The 25,005-nt window shown below is 35.6% G+C and overlaps 1 protein-coding gene across 1 annotated transcript in view; it reads right to left on the reverse strand.

The window, feature by feature from the left end:
- MS3_00011072 (uncharacterized protein) overlaps nucleotides 1-11,216 on the reverse strand; it is a gene marked incomplete at both ends in the record, with an annotated part of 74,431 nt that extends 63,215 nt beyond the window's left edge. Inside the window, one exon of the mRNA XM_051219475.1 lies at nucleotides 11,137-11,216. Within this exon, the coding sequence (XP_051065781.1) occupies nucleotides 11,137-11,216 (80 nt within the window). The remainder of the gene's footprint in view (nucleotides 1-11,136) is intronic.
- Between the last annotated feature and the right edge of the window lie 13,789 nt (nucleotides 11,217-25,005).

Consider the following 25,005-nt stretch of genomic DNA (forward strand, 5'->3'; position numbering starts at 1 on the left):
CCGTTTCCGATAGTTTCTGCTAGTGGTTGGAACAATCGTTCCTCAAAGTTCTGTCATGCCAAGCAGATCGATTGCAAAACGGCAAAACTAAAAGCAGTAAACCCAAGGTCCAAGGGCGGAGTCATACTTTTGACTGTACAGAGGTGTGACAACAGTAAGGTGTTTCCATCAGACAAACAATATAACAGCGATGCTGCCTTCCCACAAGGAAGGGTGGGGTTAGAAAAGGTTGACCCGAAAAGTGCACACCTCGCCTTATCCTATGGATATCCGTTTCCGGCGGTAAGGTCTCAACAGGTACGGAGGTAACATAAAAATTGCCTTAATAATGGTCGTGTGCGACCGATCTCAAGCAGTTTTCCCTTAGACACTGCGGTCACACCTTCAGGTCACTAAGACTATAAACCATTTACCCTTCCAGGTACCTCTAGAAGAACCCTCCCACAGTGTGGGAAACCGGAACGTGATAACCGCCCTCATACCTCTAACATCACTAAAGACTACCACATTCTATGCGAATCATTGGATCTTAACATTATTTTACTAACGTAATTAGCTAGTTGACGAATGTGAATATTTTAGTGCTAATTCAAAGGTGTGAACTTAAAGATATAACAGTTGTCTAGTGCTTTCTAGATTCCAACAGCATTCCGGAAGACATCAATTTTAATAGATATCTATTATTAATAAATTTACATAAAACAGTCTACAACAGTTGTTTTGAAATGTTCATTAAGAAGGACCTGACATACATGACATTGATCATCAACTAAAGATGAATCAATCGTGCATACATCTTAGTCCTACAGAAGGTTGGTCGCGGCCCGGATCGCTCAGTGACAACGTCTCTGACTATGAAGCTGTATGACATGAGATCGAATCTGTCAAGTAGCATCAGTTCCATCAAGTTTACAGGTACACACCACTCAGGATTTCCTGTTGACAACCTCTAACCACCATCTTATCTCAACATAGTACACCCAATGTCAAGTCACCTAGACTAGTGGCCAAATCGCAAATTGATTGATAACATTGATCAATACAATCATTGACTCTTGGTCCTAAATTTTCTAGTATGTCAAGTAACATTAAAAAATCAATACTAAATGTCACAATGTTAGTTTTTTGAAATCTCCTTATCTGTTTTTTTTCTTCGACTAGTAACTAATTACGTAATCATTTGTTTGTTTTTTTAAAGATTCTTACTGATTACAGCTCAACTTATAATTTGCCATGGTAATAAATCTAACTGAATAAATCAATTAATATATCTTGTATAAGTATTACATATCTGATGACAAATCAACAATGATCAAAATATATTTACATTAAATGGTACAGATTGACAACAAATTAATAGGTTAAGTATTCTTTATCATTCATATCTAACTATACAGACATGATATTGAGATTATAAACAAATCTAAGTGAATAGTTGATTAGTTTAAGTTGGATGCCATCTCAGTGGTCTAGTTGGTTAAGCGCCTGGCGCGAAACTGACAAGTCTTGGGTTCGAATCCCGCGAGGGTGGGTGCGCACTGCTGAGTAGTCCCACAGTAGGACGAAACGGCTGTCTAGTGCTTCCAGGTTTTCCATGGTGGTCTAGCTTCAATTGGCTCATAATCTCAACTGTTGAAATTACTACAATCTCCACAAAACCCCTTGTAATAGTTGATTTCATGAGTCGATTTAAACTAGATTATCATTGGAAAATTTGGAAGTACTGGACGATTACTTGATCTTAGTATGAGATATCTCAACAATAAGCATCTATGATCTAAGTTAGACAAACGAAAACTCACAGTTGACTAGCTTAAGGAGAAGAAATTCCCAGTATTCTAATGAAAAAACTATAACTAGTATAAGGAAAATAAACATCGAAGACAATGAAAGATGTTTGTACAATATCGAAGATTGACTGACTTAAGGAATTTATTCTCTAGAACGAAAACTTTACACTCAATCTCTGGTGACAAGATCGTATATGCACAATACTAAGACGAAATAACAGTCCAATATCCCACATTTTTAATGATTGTATAACTTAGATCGATTTCATGATCTCATCATAACTAAATATAGTCTGTAAAGCAAACATGACAATTGATCATTTCTAATCAAAATATAGTTATCTGAACTCAATAACTCAGTCGATAACATGTTAAGCATTTGAAGTGAAAAGCATTTGGTTCGAGTCCTGAACTGAACATCAACATACATGAAAGATGAATAGTATAGAGTTGTGGAGATTATTAAATTACTAATTGAGATTCTTGAACCGATTGATGTTTAAACCATCATTGAAAACCTGGAGGCACTAGATGGCTGTTTCGTCCTGTCATGAGACTCCTACTTGACAGTACACATACACGATCCCATTCGCGGGATTCGAGTCCAAGGCCTTCAGTCTCGCGCACGAACGCTTACCCTACTTGACCACTGAGCCAGCCGGTATCGAACGGTGTTAATTTCTAACTTCAAACAATGCACGAAATTGCGTGACCGTCTTCCATTGTACTGAAGTAGATACTTATCTCTACCCAACACAGATTAGCTTCACTAATCACGGCTTCTCACCAAAACTTTGAGAATTTCTTCACGGATGAGTCCCACAATAGAACGAAGCGGTCGTTCAATGCTTCCAGGTTTTCAATGATGGTCTAACATCAATCAGTTCTTGATCTCAATCAATAATTAATTTTTTATCAGAATGGGTTTTGTGGAGATTTTCAGAAATTTCACTGGTTGAAATTATGAGTCAATTGAAGCTAGATAACCATGGGAAACCTAGAAGTACTGGACAGCCATTTCGTCCCGTCGTGGGACTCCTCAGCAGTACGCACCCAAGACCCCGCCCCCGAGAGATTCGAACCCAGGACCTATCAGTCTCGTGCCAGGCGCTTAACCCACTAGACCACTGAGTCGGCATCTGACGGTGTTAATGTCTAACTTCAACCAATCCACGAAGTTGCGCCACCGTATACCATTGTCTTCAGTGAGTTACTATCTCACAACAGACCTGGTTGAACTCCACTGGTAACGACTTCTCACTAGAACTCCAGGAGTATCTCCTGAATTTAGTCACTAGTGAGCACATGATTATTATTATCAGTGGAACATAGGCCTCCGACCAGTATTCTTCAACCCAATCTATCCTGGACCTTTCTTTCTAGTTTTATCCAATTTTTGTTCATTTTTCTCAACGTAATGTGTTCATTGATCTTCTTCTCGTCCTTCAATAAGATAATAATAATCTACATTTTAACAATTAAAAGTAGTTGTCTAAGTGCCTGATGCGAGAATGATAGGTTCTGGGTTCAAATCCCGCGAGGCGGGGTCGTGGATGCGCACTAGTGAGGAGTCCCACGATAGGACGAAATAGCCGTCTAGTGTTTTCAGGTTTTCTATGATGGTCTAGCTTCAATTGATTCATGATTTCAACCAGTGAAATTAATCTTTTACTTAACAAATCCACATACAAAGAAGAAATATCGTTACAAATTTGTCGATTTGTCGATATAACACTACTCTTAATGTATATATAGATAATATAAAGTGACCTAATTCGAATACATACCTTTGTTAGATAGATATTTTATAGAGGCGGGGGGGGGGCTAAAAACAAAGCTAAACATGAATAATACTTGGGTTTCTTTTTTCTTTTTACATACACAAAAACTGAGTTTCTAATCAAAGGACTAACATAAACCAAACCTCCATTGTTTATCATTCTCTATAATATAAAAGAATTCTAATAACTATGTCTAATCTAATTAGTCATCAAACATTTGATGCATATATAGTTAGATAGATAGAGGCATATAAAATCATGGTAACACAAAGGAGAATGAAGGTAAAATCTCACGCCTAAAAAGTCCTAATGAAAAACACATTATACCATATTATACACATATATGTGTTTATGTGTAAGGAACAAAAGAGTTACTGTTCATTTAAACACCTTTGATGATGTTGTTCTCTTTGAATGACCTACATTATTCATACTTAAATTATGTAGAAGTGAATATATTAGCTGTCCACCAAATGCGTTTGTACAGATAAGAATAGGGAGTGTTCACTCTTTCTGTTGAAATGCTTTCACATAGACACGCGTATATAACAACTACCAGAGAAGTTCTACTTACTGCTTTCTAATGGCATTACTGTTGTTTACGAAATTGAGAGGACGAAAAGGCGAATGTTCGATGTTTTTAACCGAGTTGGTGAATATGAAGGATTCATCTAGGTGAGTTGGAAAACCCAAATTACAAACCAATGGTACACATGATTTGTAGTATGCAGAAGGAATAAATGGTGTATACAGCTATTGTTGTTCATCGGCTACCGTGGAACTACATCTCATGACGTTGCTCCACTGCTTTATGGAACAGTTGACGATCTTCAAGTTTAGTGATGATTATGTTACGCTTATGAACTGGAATCCAACATAATGAATTTCAAACTTTAGGAAGTCATGATATTACATGGTTATCATTTGTTACTTTCGACTTTTCAATAACTATTTAACTAAAGACAGTTCATATTTTGATGAACAGGATCAAATATCAAATCCATGGGCGATACAATCAAAATAAAGAAGTAAACAATGACAGATCATAGGTCAATAATAGTCAATCAAAATCGAGGTCGACAGGACAAGCTGTGAACCATATATGGAGAAATATAAACACTTGACTTCTACCTGACGTTTATGCTAATAATATTATTCAGAAGTACAAGGAAAGTTCCACGAGCAAACTAACCTGAACTACGAATCTTCTTCATCACCTCAATTCACAATACTACCCATCATAATTTGTTTTTATTATTTCTAACAATTGTAAAGATTGGATATTGGCTAGTAGTGGAATTCAGGAACCGCATTTCGTCCTAATTGGTACTTGTCAGTTGAATGTATCTGCATCTTAGAGTTGATATTCACTCTGGAACTCGAATTCAGTACCGTTCGCTTTAAATGTTATCGCGTTATCCACTTACCTATTGAGGCCCGATCGCTATATGCTTGTGCAATAGGGTGAAGTAGAACAAAACACACATCCTGGAATCCATTACTAGCCACTATCCATCTTTGCTTAGAATGCTTGTGAATTAAAGCAGTATCGAATCAGTACGCACAATATACACATATCTCAATAAGAGACTGATCAATTGCATACCCTAAACATCAATGGAAAGATTCAAGTAAACAACACCAAGTGAATTTAAACTTCACCCTATTGCACAAGCAAATGGCATCAAGACTCAATAGCTAAGTGGATCACACGATGGTGTTTGAAGCGAACAATACTAAGTTCGAGTCCCAGAGTGAATATCAACTGTGAGATACAAGTACCTCTAACTGACGAATCCCAAATAGGACGAAGCATGCGTCCTAGCTTCCACTCTAATACCCATTATTCATCTTTACTTATAATACTTGTAAATTAAGACTATATCGAAAGCAATACTCACAGTATGTACACATGTCAATAAAAGATTGATCAATTACAGTCCTTAATCAACAATGGGAGAAGATTCAAGTAAAATAACAATATCCAATGAATTGTTAAACTTATTCATATCACAATTCACTATAAAAATAAACATTGAATAGATCTCAAATTTCAATGACCATTTTATCATGACAAAATGAACAAACAAGGGTGAAGAAATGTAACTTAGTTTAGCATGTTTTCCTTATTTTCTTTTTTTCTAACAACATGAAAAAACAAAAAGTGAGGTAAATGAAAATTCATGTATACTACTTATCATCAATTTTTGTTATTCTTTACATAGTTTGATTAGAATGGGGAATTTGTGGAGATTGTAGTAATTTGAATCGTTGAATTGATGAGTTGATCTAAGGTAGATTATCATTGAAGATTTAGAAGAAGTAAACGGATGTTTTGTCTTAGGATGTAACTCTTCAGCAGTATGCATCATATAATTACTAGTGATTAGATTCAAGAAATAATTCTTGGAGTTGTCGTTTAAAGCTGTGAGTTAATCCGTATCGGATAGAGACAGGTTTCTATCTCAGACAATGGACGAATAGTTATATAGCCATTCATGGATCGATAGAAGTTAGACGTTAACACCGTTGGATTTTAGAGGTTAAGCGTTCACGTGTGAGACGGATAGATCCTGGGTTCAAATCTCGCGAAGCGGATGGTGGTCTAGCTTCAACTGACTCATGATTTAAACCATTGAAATTACTATAATATCCACAAAACATCTGATATTAATCAACATATGGTCACTAGTGAGTGGCTTCAAGAGGTATATCCTGGAGTTCTAATGAGAGGTAGTGACCAATGGAGTTCAACTAAGTCTATTTTGAGATAGTAACTCATTGAAGACAATGGTAGATTTGTCGCTCAATTCCATAGATTAATTGAAGTTAGTCATTAAAACCGTTGAATATTGTGAGTAGTCGCACAATAGGACGAAACAGTCATCCAGTGCTTCCAGGTTTCCTATGGTAGTCTAGCTCCAATAGACTCACGATCTCAAACATTGAAACTATGCTTTGATAGAAATTAGTTGTGTAGTACATTCTGTTTGTTAAAATTATAATGGATTCAAGGATGAATTGAAATAGAATAGTTTAATATACAAGTGAAATGCAAGTACATCCAGCTGATGAGTCCGAAAATAGGAAGAAACACGAGTCCTGGATTCAACTGGTAGCCAGCATTCAGCTTTGCATATATAAAGCTTGTGACTTAAGACAATATCTAAGCAATACACAAAGGATGCATGTATGCCAATAAGAGACTGATCAATTACAGTCCTAAACATCCATTGGAAGATACAAGTAAAACCACATCAAGTGGATCAAGTAAAAAATTTGTTGTTTTTTGTATTGGTTTATTTAATCTTTCCATTGATGTTTAGGATTGCAATTGATCAGTCTCGTTCTCATTAGCATGTCGAGCAATATCAATAATTGATACTATACTATAGATATTAATACTATTGGATGCCGGCTCAGTGGTGTAGAAGTTAAACATTCACCCTTGAGACTGAAGGCCCTGAGTACGAGTGCCACGTGCGGGATCGTGGATGCTCACTTCTGAAGAATCCTATGCTAGAACGAAATGATTATCCATTATATCTAGGTTTTCCATGGTAGTCAGACGTAAGCCTTTTAGTTTACACTTAATACAACCGATACTCGTCAAAAATATTCTTGTAATATTAAGCTGTTTCAGGTTTACTATGTACATAGGATTTGTTAGTGTCTATCCTATATGTTTAATGAAGAAAACGGATGACTTGAAAAAATTATTCCAAACTTCCTAAATAAGTAACATATGCGATCTCATATACAAATAACCTACAGGAAGAAAGGGCCATCCAGTGCTTCCAGGGTTTCCATGGTGATCTAGCTTCAATTTACTCATGATCTTAACCATTGAAATAATTATCAATCAATGACAAATTCATATACCATAGTTGTGTGAGAACTGTTTATAATATACAAATACTTAAACTGAACGATTATTCTAACTTACAATTCATGTGGATTAAATACCATCAGGAGAGAAATAAGTTCTAGTTAGACTGTACTTCTTGAAACATTAGGATCCATGATATTCGTCATTCATTGTTAAACAATAAAAAAGCAAAACTTAATACGAATTGGACACTAGAAATGTCACTCTATCTTTCACTGTTTATATTCTTATATATCTTAGCACCATGGGTTGTATAATCTTAAAAAGTATCATAGTAAACAATGTTATCGATTTCTTAAATCGTTTATAGAAAACTTTATATATGATCATTATGTATAGGAAACACTGTAATTGCATGTCCATCATATATATATATATATGTTGGTGACATCAACTGTATTCACTAGATGAATGTACTAACTATTGTTAAGTGTAACTGCCAATCTTCTTCCGTCTCGTATATCAGTTTCGCTATAAGTATTTAAAAGTATACTAAGAATAGAGTCTTTATAAGTAAACGTGGATAGTGTCTAGCAGTGGAATTCAGTACACGCGTTTCGTCGCATTCGAGACTCGTCAGCTCGATGTACCTTTATCTCTGAATTGATGTTCACTCTGACACTCGAACCTAGTACCATTCGCTTCAAATGCCATCATATGATCGACTTAGCTACTGAGTGTTGATGACACTTGTTTGTGCAATGGGGTGAAGTTCAAATGCACTTAGTATTGTTTGATATGAATCTTTCCATTGATGTTTAGGATGGTAATTGATCAGTCTTTCTCTTATTAGCATATGTTCATCCTATGCATATTGCCTCGTTATTGTTTTAATTCACAAGCATTATAAGCAAAGGTGGCTATCAGTAGAATTGATGTCACATGTTACGTCTTATTTAGGACTCATCAGCTTGATGTACTCGTATCTCAGTCTTCTTGATGTTCAGCCGGGGGACTCGAACGTAGTACCGTTCGCTTCAAACTCTATCATATGATCCACCTAGCTACTGATTCTTAATAATTACTTTCTTGTGCTGTTTTTAAGTTCATACATTTGACCTTATTATTCATAATAAATCATACACACTATATTGGTTTAACTTATTCTATGTACATTTAATATACGTCTAGACAAATTACAATCATAATCTTGTAATCTATCAGTTAGTATTGTAAAAAAGAAAAAAGAAACAACAAATGAATATCATTGTTGATTTACTTTATGTTAATATTAGTCTAAACTATATATGTCTACTTATTAATACTACTTAAATAAACATTAACATTGAATTGAATAAGACTCGATGTTGATTTATATGAGATAGATTGATAATAGAGAAGAAGGTACTAGATTGTTTTTTGTTAAAGGTAGATAAACATTATTTATCACCATGATGAAATGATTTGTCATTACATGATTTAATATCATGTTATTAGCATATAAATTAGACAAATAACATGTAAATAATTATCATTATGAAGGGGAAATTGAAATGAGACCGAGTGAGAGACAGACAGAGAGAGAGAAAGAGTGAGTGAGAGATAACACTGGAAAATGTGCTTGATTTCATTAGTTTATAGAAGAATAGGACGAAACGGCCGTCCAGTGATTTCAGGTTTTCAATGGTGGTCTAACATCAATTGGTTCATGATCTCAATCAAAAATTTAGCAATCTCCACAACCCCTAAACTGATAATTACCATGTGTTCATTAGTGACTAGCTTCGTGAGAAAATTCCCGAAGTTCTGGTGAGAAGTTGTGATTAGTGAAGCTAATCCGTGTCAGGTAGAGATAGGTATCTACCTCAGTACAATGGAAGATGATCGCGCAATATCGTGGATTGTTCGAAGTTAGACATTAACACCATTGGATACCGGCCAGCTCAGTGGTCTAGTAGGTTAAGCGTTCGTGCGCGAGCCTAAAAACCCTGTGTTCGAATCCCGCCAACAGGATTGTATATATGCACTGTCGATTAGGATTCCCATAATAGGATGAAACAGCCATCTAGTGCTTCAAGGTTTACAATGCTGGTCTAGCTTTAATTGACTCATGAATTGAATTATTAAATTACTGAAATCTCCACAAAACTCATTACTGATAATTATTATTATGTGCTCACTAGTCACTGGCTTCAAAAGATATTTCTTGAAGTTCTAGTGAAAAGCCATGACCAGTAGAGTTTGACCAGGTTTGTTATGAGATGGTGACTCAATAAAGACAATGTTGGACGGTGGTGCAATTTTTTGGAGTGATTGAAGGTAGACATTAACACATTTGGTTGTCGGGTGTGGTCTACATGTTAAGCGTTCTTGTGTGAGATCGAAGATCCCGGGTTCGAGTCTATTTGCTGTAGGATCGTTGGTGTGCACTGCTAACGGGTCCCATACTAGAACGATATATCCGTCCAGTACTTCCAAGTTTTTAATATCAGTCTAACATTGATCGATTCATATTCTCAATAAAAATTAAACAATCTCTAGAACTCCAAACTGATATAAAATAATTCCTGTAGTTCCACTGAAAAGTTGTGATTAATCAAGTTCAACTATGGAAGAAGTGAGACAATTACTACTCAGTTATCTCATTGGTCGATGGACTTATTGAGAGACTTGAATGTACTAAATTTGATGTTTAGCGGGATCGTGGATGCTCACTGCCATGGAACTCCATACTAGGCCGAAACAACTACGTATTTCTTTCTGCTTTTTCAATGGTTATCTAAACAGGATTAACTGATTGTGCTATAGGATAATGATATATGTATGGCTTAACTTAACGGTGAGATATCTAATGTCCTCTATCATGTTTCATAAGGTCGGACAGATTAATTGGAAATATATTTCAAATCGTTCAGAACCAAGATAATTTAAAATAATTTTGGAAAAATAGGTGATATTTTGCATCAAAGGATTCATGATCTCAATCAAAAACTTAATGATCTCCCTAATCCCATACTGATAATTACCATGTGCTCATTAGTGACTAGCTTCGTGAAGGAGTTCTCGGAGTTCTGGTGAGAAGCCATGAACAATGGAGCTAATTCGTGTCGGGTAACGACAGGTATCAACTTCAGTACAATGAAAGATGATGGCGTAATTTCGTGGATTGATTGAAATTAGACATTAACACCGTTGGATACCGACCAGCTCAGTGGTCTATAGGTTAAACGTCCTACAATAGGACGAATTGGCCGTCCAGTACATACAAATTTTCAATGGTGGTCCAACATTGATCGATTCATGATCTCAATCAAAACCATAATAATCTCCATAACCTTATACTGATAAAACTAATAATATCTTGAATAAGTATTTCAAACGTATGGGATCGACTAATTTCTATTTACCATTGACAAAAGATATGTTTCATATTGTGAATACATGTTTTCACGTACAACCTTCCCTTATTTTATGGACAACTTGTATTAATAAATCGAATTACAGATCACAACTATGTCAAGCAAATGTAAACTCTTCATCCGTACTGTCCGACTAGCCAGATGAGGCATAGCTTGAGCATCATATTTCTTCCGTTAGGAATTTCCAAGGCATACCTAGATTCTCTTATAAGAAATTATGCTCCTATTGAATCAATATAATCTCCAATTACCTGGATTAAACACATCCATAAAAAAATGTATTGATCAGTACCTTGAATAATTCAACATTTACTTACCTTGGTTCTGGATTGGCTTTTGCATAACAAGGTATTAATAAAGGTTCTTCTGGATTAATATAAGCTATAGACGGTGGCATCTTGATAAACGTTGGTGGATGAACAACTGAAAGTTAATCAATAAACAGTATTATAAGTAGTAGTGAGTTATGTTATTCAGATCAATGAAAAGTTTGAGTAAAAATGTTTAATCAATATTACTAGATCACGCTTAAATAATCCGATTAAAAATGAAAAACTATCCAAGCATAGAAATATCTATGGGTCTCGCATGCGGACGAATAACCTCTAGACCACTGAGTGTTCTCACGCGAGACCGATAAGTCCTGGGTTCGAATCCCTCGGGACCGGATCGTGGATGCTCACTGCTGAGGAGTCCCATACTAAGACGAAACGGCCTTCCAGTGCTTCCAGGTTTTCTATAGTGGTCTAGCTTTAAATGACTCATGAATTCAACTATTAAATTACTATAATATCCATAAGAGCCTTCTTTGATAATATGAATATCTAATGTTAAATATGTCGAAAGCCCCCCTTGAACCTAGATTTCTAGCATGTTTAACTGATAGTATGAAGGAATTACTGTCCCACATAATAGTTACACCATTGTCCACTAGCGTTTACGTATGATGTTTCACCACTGTTCTATTATGGGACTCCTCAGCAGTGTGCATCCACTATCCCGCCTCGTGAGATTCGAACCTAGGAAGAGTCCCACAATAGGACGAAACGGCCGTCCAGTGCTTCCAGGTTCTCCATGGTGGACTAGCTTCCATTGACTCATGATCTCAATCATTGAAATTACTATAATATTCACAAACAACCCTTCTGATATGAAGAACAATCAATGGAATGCATGATCATAAATTTTATGATCAACTTACTAGTTTTTATATGTATACTGTCCCAAATTCCATTGATTATAGATAAACTATTTCTTAACACTATATAGAAAGCTATTCCCTGAACAATAATTAATCTGGAAACTAATGTTTTCAAGATGAATAAATAAATAAATGTTTGATTGGGACTCATTAAGTTGATTAGTATGAATGAATATACCGACCCAACTATGCAAATGTTTCCGCTCGTGCATAAGAAGAATTTTCTATACCGTGTCGCTGGAAGTAACGAATATTGGTAAGTCGATTCGAAGAGGGTGGGGAGATTCAATTCTCTCTCTCTCTGGAAATGCTCTCAGATGAACACTTGCATACAGCCACTACCAGGGAAGCCCTACTCACTAACTTCTCGAGGCATTACTGCTGTTTACGAGATTAATAGGATGAAAAGCAAATGTCCGGTGCTTTAATCGACTTAGTGGTTATGGAGGATTCACCTAGGTGAGTTGGAAAACTGATTCCAAACTGATGGTGTACATAGGATCCAGTATCCTGAGAGAACAAATGGTGTGTGAACTAATTATTGGTCATCGGCTAACATGGGACTACGTCTCCTCGAATTCCTCCAGTGCTTTGTGGATCAGACCTTCAGTTTGAAGTCATGAGGTGTGTCCCCCTAAGTAAACCATCTGTTTCAGTCAGAAAATAACCTCAACCGATTACAAGGTACACCTCATTCAACTTATTCGGACAACTTCGGAATAAAAAAGAGTTGTCATCAGTTGGATTGTATAGTCTTCATGCTATACTTCAAATTGATGGAAATTTGAGTTGTACAATAGAAAATTTGACCAGAGAACTAACATTTAACTACTATGAGTCATGAAATGTCTGACCTTTACCCTTGGTGAAATCGTGAATATCCATTGCAGAAAAGTAGGAAGAATAAGCTATTCAATAATTTTCATGAATACCATTCATAACTTCTCATTAAAACTTCATAAATTGATTTCCAACTAGGTCATTAGACATGTATATTTCGAATGAAGGGTTTTCTTGTAATATTTATCATTTATTTATTTGAACACATAAATATTGGTACGAAGGGGTACCAAATAGATATGTGCCATACAAGTCACTTCAATTGTGGGTGTAGGTTGTGATACTGCCCTAGCTACTAGACCGAAACAGGTGGTTTATATAGGGAGAAAATCCCGTCGCCTTCGACCTGAAGATCTGATCCACGAGGCAGTGGAGCAACGTAAGGAGATGTAGTCCCATGGTATTCAGTGACCAATAATTGGTTTATACACCATCTATTCTTTCAGGATCCTGGAGCTCAGTTACACCATTGGTTTGGAATGACGATTCTCTAACTCGCCCATATCTATCAACCCGGTTAAAACACCGGACATTCGCTTTTCATCATCTTAATTTCGTAAACAACACCCAAGGACTTCCTTGGCAGTGACTATATACACATGTTGAGATATACACATGTCCGTGTGAACGCATCCCAAGCTCCCAACTTTGCGGAAATTTTGGGGAATTTCGGGGAAACTTGCTCAACGTTTGGGGAAATTTTGGGGGTTTTTGTGCCATTTCCCCAAAATGGGCCAAATTTTCCCCAAAATCGGGAGCTTGGGATTTCAATAGGGAGAACTGACTTTACCCACACTCGGTCATACTAGGGCATTTAGATACTTTCTTGTAATAAAGAAAAAGTAAAATACATACTACTTATCAAAACGCTTAGAAACAAATGTAATACATAAAATTACCTTTAACAGCATCTGTATTACATTGTACTATTAAGTAAATATGAATACATTGTATCAGGAACCACATCTTTAAATGTATAATTTTCTTTTCTATTATATAAATATGTTTATTCTTATCTCTTATTGAAGAATATACACCAATTAGGATTGATTACATAATATGTTTGTTTTGTTTTGTCTAATATACTGCTGATATATACATATGAGTAGTAGGATAAGTATAGTTCCTTTCTAACCCCCCCCCCGAAGAAAAGTATTTTATATACAATTGATGATGATTGAATAATTGAATTGGATAGTGATTAGATTGTCAATGATTAGTAATAATAATTAGATGATGAATATATTTCTATATGGAATTAAAATGGGAGTGTAGTTTAATTTATTTACCCATTCATCATTTTTATCCATAATTTGATTGGTTGTTAATAAATTGACCAATCAGATTTATGGTTGGGATAAAAATAGAAGAAAAAAACTTATTTCAAATAGTTGATATAAGTTAGAGCATTATTGAAAACCTGAAATCATTGGATGGCTATTTCATCCTCATATGGGACTCTTCAGCAGTGTGCGTCCACAATTCCACATGTGGGATTCTAACTCAGGACTAGAATGAAACGATCGTCCAGTGCTTCCAGGTTTTCATTGGTGGTCTAGCTTCAACTGACTCATGATTACAACCTGTGAAATTTACTAAAATCTCCACAAAACTCATTCTGATAATAATCAACTGCTCATTAGCGACTGACTTCAGGAGAACCTCCTGGAGTTCTAGTGAGAAGCCGTCACCAGTGGAGTTCAACCAGGTCTGTTGTGAGATATCAGCTCACTGAAGACAATGGTGTTCGATAGCGCAACTTCGTGGATTGCTTGAAGTTAGACATTAACACCGTTGGATGCCGGCTCAGTGGTCTAAAGGTTAAGTGCTCGCGCGTGAAGCCAGTGGGTCCTCGGTTCGAGTCCCGCGGGAGGCGGGTTCGTGGATGCGCACTGCTGAGTAGTCCCATACTGGGGCGAAACGGCCGTCCAGTGCTTCCAGGTTTTCAATGGTTGTCTAGCGTCAACTGACTCTTGATTTCATTCAGATTTGTTTTAATTCTTAATTGTCTGTTACGAACTCTTGTAAAAGATCCACAATCTGTCATGAACCTAAGAATTCTCACTATATAGGTCGGTAAGTTTTACTCTTCCACTGTTTACTGAACAAAACCACATAGTTAAGTAATCGTATATCGTGTCATGATAGCAGAACTAATTGTAGACATTTAAAGATGAATATGAATGGTATCTAATCACTATTTAGAAACTTTTCCTATACATTTCGTTAGAATATTCACAAGTCGAATACTTATGAAACTAGAGTTTTATAGGAAGTTCTCATATTTCCTGCCATGAATTCCCAATTGTAATCAATGATTTTATAAAATGCGCTTTAACCTGTCCAGGAACTTGAAAATCTCTTGATGGGTAATAAAATCCTGTTGTTCATTGGTCATTCACGAAAGTAAATAAATCACCAAAACAGATAATTTATCTACCTCTAACGAATTCCCTAATCCATACTTCTGGGGAGTCTCCTAATAATATGAAACAACTGCTAAATGATTTCTAGTTTTTGAGGGCCATTGAACTATATTGAGTCTGCAATGTAAACAATATATCAGTAATGAATTGATTTAATTGAGTCTTAATTTTAAAAATAACACTGAACTAATTCAGAACACAGTAGTTAAGTGGATCACGAGATGGCGTTTTAAATGAAAGGTACTGGGTTGAGTCTCAGAGTGTACATCCTTCCTTTCCTCCGCCTGGAGACTCCCTTGGGTTACTGCCGGTCCCAAACCCAGATAAAGGAAGAGGGTTGGGCATGGGGTTAGCTACCTCATTCGGTAGAAAATTAACTCGCTAATAAAACGCTAACCCAGTAGACATATATGATGCATTTTAATTGATTATAAGAAGAAATTGATCACAATTAATATATAATGAAGTCTACACTAGAAGTTAACAGAGCTGAATATCAGATACATTAAACTGAGAGTGCGCTACAAATTCACAAACGTGTAATCGGTAGGTCACTAACTTAGATGATATTTGTCGAAAGTCAGACAGGAATGGTGTAATTAACAGGTAAATTCGCAGACACACCTCGCAATCAGCGCCGAACGAGGTTTTCCCCTTCGTCGTATCAAGATACTATGGATGCTTTGAAGAGCGTACAACACAAAGAACGTTATTACAGAAACATATTAGTTAGAGCAGGTACAAGTGAAAGTATGGCCACCACCGCATGGGTCAGTTCATGGCGTTGGTTGTCCTTGACCTTAAAAAAAGATCAATCAACTGCTCAATATTCAGTGATTCAAATTCAGGTTGATTTGTCTAGGGTTCAATGACATTTCACTGGCTCTACAAATCTATGTTATAACTTGTGGCCTTGTGCCCCTATCAATTTATATAACGTAATGATACCGTCAGTTAGAAAGCCGGACCAATGACGCGTAAAACCGTACGAGCAGTCTAGAGTCTTTATCAATTCTTCTTCCTGACTAGCCCTGCCTGTCTGTTCAGTCCAGAATATCAATCTCAGCCTCTGATATATTAATCATGTATTTTAAACATACTGAGTGTATATACAAACCAAGCAGACCACATCATACCATAAAATAGAAAATAAAATTTGTACAAGATCTAGCCAAAAGTGGCTATGAATATGAGGGACTGTCATTAATAGACTCAGCATAATTCAAGAACAGCAAATCGTATAATAATAGTCTATGGGTCAAAATAAAGTGTATAATAAGAGGAATATGAATATACATACTTTATTAACTTAACAATTATACAATAAGAATATACGCATAGTATTAGTCCATAAATAGATTACCGTTTAAGTAATAATGAAGTCAGACGCACGGTATTAGGGATTGATGGTAGATTAGTTCATAAAGTTGTAAATCTTCATTGACTGAGGTGGTTGGGTCACGTGTTACATATTCCTGAATACTGTTTACGACGGCGTGCAATACTGACCAGTGTTGAAAACGACTAGAAGAAAGTTAGGGGCAGAGAAGAAGTCGCTAACTTCTAGTTTGAGACATTTTGGTAGATGTAGACTACTTGGTTGGAGTCTGTGTGTCTATCGAAACCAATGGTTGGAGACTCTGGTTGACGTGGCTCAGAATCGATCACAATGGTGTAGGTGTATACACTCTTTGTCTTCTCTTAATCTATGAAATTGAAATTGCTTCAATTGACTCATGATCTTAACCATTGAAATTACTATAACATCCACAAAACCCATCTGATATTAAATAATGTATTCATCATTTCATATCAAGATAGGATATAATAATCAATTTTCATTTGTTCAGTATTATATTTCCCACTTCTATAGGTTTTAAATTAAACACATTTAATAATTAGGTCATCTTTTCCATAAGGGAAAAACATTATTATTATCATCATTACTACTACTACTACGACGACCACTACTACTACCACTACGACTACGACTACGACTACTACTACTACTACTACTACTACTACTACTGATGTTTGATCTCTCCCATTCTTACTTTTATCTCAACCTGGAAATGACATAATTTTTCACCTTGTGAATTTCCCTTACCCCCTATCACCCCATTTGTTTTTTACTTGAGAAAACGAAAATGATAAAACGATATCCAAAAAGAAAATAGAATTCTTTTTTTGGAATAGAAAAGGGACTTATTCATTACGACAAATGAAAGCTGACATAAACATACAAATAAGACCATTAGAGACCATATGTTGGTGGTAGACATATACAAAGAGTATGGCAACGAGAGAGAAAGAGGTATGAGGGAAGGAGAGAGGGGGGTAGGGTGAGGAAGAGAATCATAGATCTGCATACATTGAAAACTATTGAACCTCTTTCTCTCTCTCTCTCCCTCTCCTTCATACGCACACATAACACACTAATACTCGAAAACATGGATGCTTTTCATTTAGCACATAAAACGCGAAGTATAATCTATCACATGAAAAGTCATTGAATCGTACGTTAATCTTACCATTTCTATTAAAGAATTTATTTTATTTTTTAGGAAAATAAAAAAGAAGAATTAGGGAAATGCTTCGTTCTTTTTTTAGTTTTATTCTCCATTCTCTCATTAATTTTTCATGACTGAAAGTGTTAACTTAATCTTTTACTGGATTACTAGTATAGGGGTTGTGAAGATTATCAAGTTTTTTGGTTGAGATCATGAACCGATTGATGTTAGACCACCTTTGGAAACCTGGAAGCACTGGAAAGCCGTTTCGTCCTATTGTGGGATTCCTCCACGATGCCGCTCGCGGGATTCGAACTCAGGGCTCTCATTCTCGCGCACGGACGCTTAACCTACTTGAGCACTGAGCCGGCATCCAGTGGTGATAGTGTTCAAGAGTTATTCATTGAATATACCTGTCAATGTTCTTTTTAAGAATTGTGCTTAGTAATAATCACTTTCAAGGTTAGAACATTAAGAACTGAATTCAAGTGTAACATTCACTTTATCAAACCAGTATGAAATGTTTCATTCAATTAGTTTGTTTGTGAAGATTAGAGATTGTAGTAATTTAACAGTTGAATTCATGAGTTGATTAACAACCCTCTTTCTGATAATAATCATCATATGCTCAGTAGTGATTGGCTTCAAGAGGTATCTCCTGGAGTTCTAGTAAGAAGCTGTAACCAGTGAAATTCACTCAGTGCCGGATAGAGAGGGATATCTATCTCAGACATTGGATGATCGATGGAAGTTAAACATTAAACGAGATATAATTCACAATCTTCAAATCCATCATTCATAATTTTTACGTTCAATCAATTTGTGATAGTCAGAAATCATCATAAATTGTCATTTGAAACATAGTTGAACTCCATTGATCACTATGATTATTCGGTGTTCAAGTATAGAACTCCTAACTGTCTTCCTTTCACCCTTGTAGAACTAAACTGGGGATGTGTTCCCGTATCCAAGTTGAAAGTGATCACTGGCTATGACCAATATATCTTGCTCCACAAGGTTATGAGTTCTATACTTCAATATTCTAATCGACTGTAATCATTCTATGAATGCATAGTTTTGATTTTTAGGTTGTAAAGCTACACCATTATTATTGTCATTTTTATTATTTGAACAATTTTGCGTTTGACGTTAATTTACTACTGAAATATAGTCTAAGTACAACAATCCAGCAGCGATAATATCAATGGTAATTATGATAAAATAATACAATTTGATGTAGTATATGGAGTTTATGGAAATTGTTGAGTCCTACTGAATATATCATAAATTCATCTCAGTAATATAAGTAATAAAAACCATGAATTGTTAGAATGTTGTAGCTTATCCGTTTGAGATTTTTCAACAGTGCTACTCCCAATAGTGGATAGGCCGCCAACTAGCATTCTCAAACCCACTTTGTCTTGAGTCTTCCTTTCTGATTATTGACCCGAATTGCATTGATTGGTTAAACATTTTGGTATAAATATTCATGTATATTGGAGTAAAGCCTGATGACGATCTAATTGAAAACAATTATTCGCTTATATGTGTTCTTTCTAGTTCTATCCAATTGTTGTTCATTCTTCTCATGTCTGTCTCCGTTTCTCGGTGTAATGTGACCTCTGGTATTCCATTTCTTCTTTGAACTCCAGGATTCAATGTGAGAGCTTGCCTTGTGACGCAGTTGGTGCTTTCTTTACTGTATGTCATATCCACTTCCAGCGCTTCTTCCTGATTTCTTCCTCCGCTACAATCTGGTTCGTACTCTCCCATAATAGGTTGTTGCTGATAATGTCTAGCCAACGGATCTGGAATATTTTGCGTAGATAACTGTTAATAAACACTTGTATCTTCTGGATGATGGCGTTCTTAGAATTTTCTTGACATTTGTATTGAAAATTCTCAATTTGGCGTTGGTTGACAGTTGTTTTGAGTTTCAGTTGTGAATATGCTGCTCTTACTTTGCCGATCCGCGCATCCGCACATCCATCATACCATGGGATATTAAAAGATATTTTTTCAATAATATGAATTGACTGGATTTAGAAATGTAAGACATTAAATGCAAATTATAAACGCTTGCTATGGAAAATGAGTTTATTGTGTTTAATCACTTTGTGGGGTCGTGGATATGCGCCTGGTTTGGAGTCTCTCGATAAAGTGGAACAACAACTGTCCAGTCTTTTTCTTCTTCTTCTAGCTAACTGATAAGTAGCCTAATAATAGAATGTATTGTACTTGTACAACTAAACATGTCAATTACATACGCATAATTCTGTAATACTTAATAATCACAATTACAAAATGGTTTCAAACGAATTACCTGAAAGAGTTCCATTGAAACTTCATATGATCAATATAGTGTAACAAGAGTGTAAATAATATCAGAAAGGGAGGGGTTGGTGGAAATTGTAGTTGAATTCATGAGTTGATCTTAGCTAAAACACCATAGAAAACCTGAAAGTACTGAACGACCGTTTCGTCCTATTGTGAGACTCCTCAGCAATACGCGTTCATAATCCCTCTTCGCGAGATTCGAACACAGGTCTTATCGGATGTGCACTAATATATCCACAAAAGTCCCTTTCTAATATTAATTCATAGTCTATTTCTAATTATCGAAAAAAATCTGGTTATTTCAAGTATTCATGGACAAAATCTGACAATTTTTTCTACTTCCACAGTGTTAATAATAGAAATAGTACTCCTCCTCCTCCTCCTACTACTACTACTACTACTACGACTACTACTACGACTACTACTACTACTACCACTACTACTACTACTACTACTACTACTACTATTACTACTACTACTACCACTAGTATTAATAATAATAACAATGATAATGATAGATGTAATGACGTCAGATTTTGTTCATCTAGAGCCAGACAATAATAATTGACATGCATCACGAAATGGTTTAACCCTAGGTAGTCACTATACACTTTAATTAGAATTATAATTAACCGACACAGTTGTGTTCTACAAAAAAGAAATAAAAAACTGATCAACATTTATGTTAAGTAAAACTACTGTAAATAGATTTAAGAGGAGAAAGTGTTTTCTCTTTTAGTGATCAATTGTAGACCTAAACAACAATGGGAAGATATAAATAAAACAATATGAAATGAATTTAAACTTCATCTGATTGCACAAGTGAGTGACTATCAGGACTCAGTAGCTGTGTGAATCATGCGGTGACGTTTAAAACGAATGGCACTGGGTTCGAGTCTCAGAGTGATCATCAACTCTGAGATACAGATACATCCAGTTGACGAGTCCCGAGTCGAACGAAACGCATTTCCTAGATTCCATTGCTAACCATTATCCATCTTTATTTAAAAAGCTTGTTACTTAAAACAATATCGAAGAAATTGGCACATGATGCACATATGTCAACAAGAGACTGATCAATTTCAGTCTTTAACAACAATCGGAAGATACAAGCAAACAACACCAAATGAATTTATACTGTGATACATTGAAATGAAAAATCTTTCTATACTATGATAAAATACTGAAATATAATTGGCGATTAGAATTAACTTCGAATGTTCAGATTTTGTTTTGGTAATGTTATTAAGTAACCTACTTAATATGTGACGAATTGATCTAAGCTAGACTATCATTAAAAATCAGAAGACATCTATTTCGTCTTTGTGTAAAACTCTTTAGGAGTGTTCACCCACGAACTGACTACCGGGAGTCGAACTCAGGTCTTTTGGTATAAAACAGAAACGTCTTATCTCTAAACCGTTGAAGCGGAATCCAATGATATATATATATACATATATAACTTCAATTGACTAGATTTTGTGTTCAATATTTTATATAGAGGTATATCCATTGATTAGTTACTATATAATAATCAATACTGTGTTAGATGGTTAAATAATTCCCGGGTTAATTGTTCCTCTGGATTACCATACATTCATAACCAGTTTCTCGAGAAGGTTTCATGTAGATTTTAAACTTTTCAGTCTCCATACTTATCAATGCATCAGTGGAACAGAGCTCAAAGTACTGGAATGTTGTTTCGTCCCACTGTCATACTCATCAGTAGTAGTATACTTCTACAACTCATGACAGGGTTAAGACACAAAACCTTTATGCTTATAGGCTAGTGTGTAAATTATCATTCAGTGATTTACATTTACATTTCAGTTCATGATATTATTCATCAGTATGCTACGAAATAATCTACTCGTTGGTGATTCATACCATGTCGATATTTATTATTCATTTATTTAAACACATAATAATTGGTAAAAGGAGGCACCAAATACATATGCACCACATAAATTATTGAGTTTGTGAGAGGGCTGAGATCCTGCCCGGGTGCTCAAATCGAAGCAGGTGGTTTTCTTAAGAGACCACACCCGGAGCCCTCGATGTAATGCTTTGATCCACAAGGCAGTAGAGCAATGTAAGGAGATGCAGTCTTATCGAAGCCAGTGACGAACAATAGGTTCATACGCCATTTGTTCCTTCAGGATACTGAAGCCCATGTGTACCATTGGTGTGGAGTCGGGGTATTCTAACTCCCATAGGTGAATCCTCCTTATCCACTGATCCGGTATAGCACTGGACATTCGCTTTTCGTCCTCTCAATTTCGTAAACAAGAGTAATGCTGTGAGAAGTCAGTGAGTAAAATTTTCCTGTTAATGGTTTTATGCACGTGGCCATATTGGAGCATTTTAAGAATTAGAGTTGATTCACTCCACTCTCGGCCGTAACAGACACATTTGAAGGCTAGAATTGACTTGAACCTGCTCATATTTGTTAACGCATCATTGATTTGGCATAAAGCCAAGTACATATAAGTCGATGATCTAATAAACGATCTTGTCACAGAGTAAAAGATATAACAGTTTAAATTCAATAATTTAGATAAAACATTAAATGTCATCAATCTTTAACCCTTTGAATAATATGATTAATAATAATAATAATAATAATAATAACCCTTTATTTTATCCAGTTTTCAATAAGAGAAACGATTGTCAATTCCTGTCTACTTGACTAATCTACCATATCAGGTTGTTGTTGTTTCCTTGATCTATCAATGTATTCACTATGACTGGATATTTCATTGAAATAAATTATGTCACAAGTATTCAAGACTGTTTGTTTGTTGTTTTTGTTGCTGTTGTCGTTGTTTTGGTTTAACACAGTGAAATTCTTTTCTTTCATTTCATCTTCACCTGTTGTGTTATTCCTTTATTTCTATTACATCATCAATCAGTTTGAGACAATAGTAACTATTTAATAAGAAAAAGTAATACATACATACACACATACACACACATACATACATACATACACACATACATACATACACATACACACATATACACACAAACACAAATATTGATATGACATTTATTTGTTTAGTGTTGTTTCTTTGTTTTTCCCTCCTATTTTCCAATTCATTTGTTACTATGTTTATATTCATTTGTGTTTTGTTTTCTTTTTTTCAAAAAGAACAGAAATGACTTGACTTGGACGAAACAAATAAATGAAAATAGGTCTCTGAGCTGGATGATTTGATCGTGGAGATTTCATCGTTCTTCTGAACGATATCATCGGCAAAAACTTCTATGTCTACTTCTATCTGAAGTTTGTACTGATGATGGCGTTCAGAAGAACGATGAAAGCTCCATAACCAAACCATCCAGCTCAAAGGACGAAACTCCATCAAAACCATCCACCTGAGCTACAAATGAAGATAGTGTTAAAATTGTTAATATGAAATATTTTAATGATCGGTAAGGTTGGAAAGGGGGGAGGTGATGGGGATTGTTAAGTTTTGATTGAGATTGAAACATGGATCAATATTAAAGTACTACTGAAAATCTGAAAATATATTGAATGACAGTTTTGTTCTAGTATGGAACTCCTGAGTAGTGAGTATTCACGATCTCACATCGAAGGAATTCGGACCTAGGATACTCGGTCTCAAATGGATGCCTAACATTTTTACTTAACCCTATGCTGATAATTATCAAGTACTCACTAGTGATTAGGTTCAAGAAGTAATTCTTAGAGTTATAGTGAATGTTCGTGACTGTCATAACTTGTGACCGCTGATTAGAGAGCAGTGACTCATCGATCGTAACAATGACGCGTAAAACACGCGCGAGCAGCCTAGAGTTCTGACTGGCCCTGCTTTCTACCTAGGCCAGCTAGTTAAGTCCAGAACACCAACTCAGCCTCTGCAATCTGAATCATTTATTTCAAACATACTCGGTTTATATATCAACCAGACAGACCACAACGTACCATAAAATAGAAAATAACATTTGTACAATATTTGGCCAACAGGAAAATGATACGGGAAACAAATATTGACCAGTAGGGAAACGACACGTAAAATAAAAATTGACCAATAGGAAAATGATGCCATTTTGGTAAGTTCAAGGATAGCATTAGACGTAACAGGATAATTTTCGGTATATTTTTCTGAATATCCCAACAATGACCAGTGGAGTTTAACCAGTTACCCATCGAAGACAATGGATGATGATCTTGAAATTTCGTGGATCAATCAAGGTTAGACATTGACACTGTCGGATGTCGATTCACTGGTCTATAGGTAAAGAGTTCGCTCATGAGATTGAAGGTCCTAGGTTCGAACCCGCTTGGTGTGGGATCATGGGTGGGCACTGGTGAAGAGTCCGATAGTGGGACGAAACAGCTGTCTAGTAGTTAAAGGTTTACAGTGATGATCTAACATTGATCAATTCATGATATCAATCTAAGTTCTTAACAAAACAAGAATATAAGCATATAATTTCTCATAAAACTAATAATTTTGGCTTAGTCAATTATAAACAACTTGAATCGAAACTATTGATCTCATGGTTAATAGAGCTGAACCTCTATCAATTTATACTGATCGTTAGCAATATTATATGATCATGGTATGAAAAATTACAGATATAATTCTCTTATTTATAGTTTTATTAAGATTTGATCCTATCCAGAGGATTATGGACAAATGTTCTGTTCTTGTATGACACACTCCTTAGAATAACAAATTCACAATACCGAAAGTGACATAATCTACTAACAGTATTTCTCAAGGAAGGTACGATACTCATAGACTCCATTTTAACCCCAATCAGTTCATAATATTACCTGGTTTGATGTATTCCCCTTTAACTGTATTTCCCAGACATTGTATTTTTGACTTGGTGTACCAG

Source organism: Schistosoma haematobium, chromosome 6, assembly GCF_000699445.3.
Source record: "Schistosoma haematobium chromosome 6, whole genome shotgun sequence".
In the NCBI taxonomy this organism is placed as follows: Eukaryota; Metazoa; Platyhelminthes; class Trematoda; order Strigeidida; family Schistosomatidae; genus Schistosoma; species Schistosoma haematobium.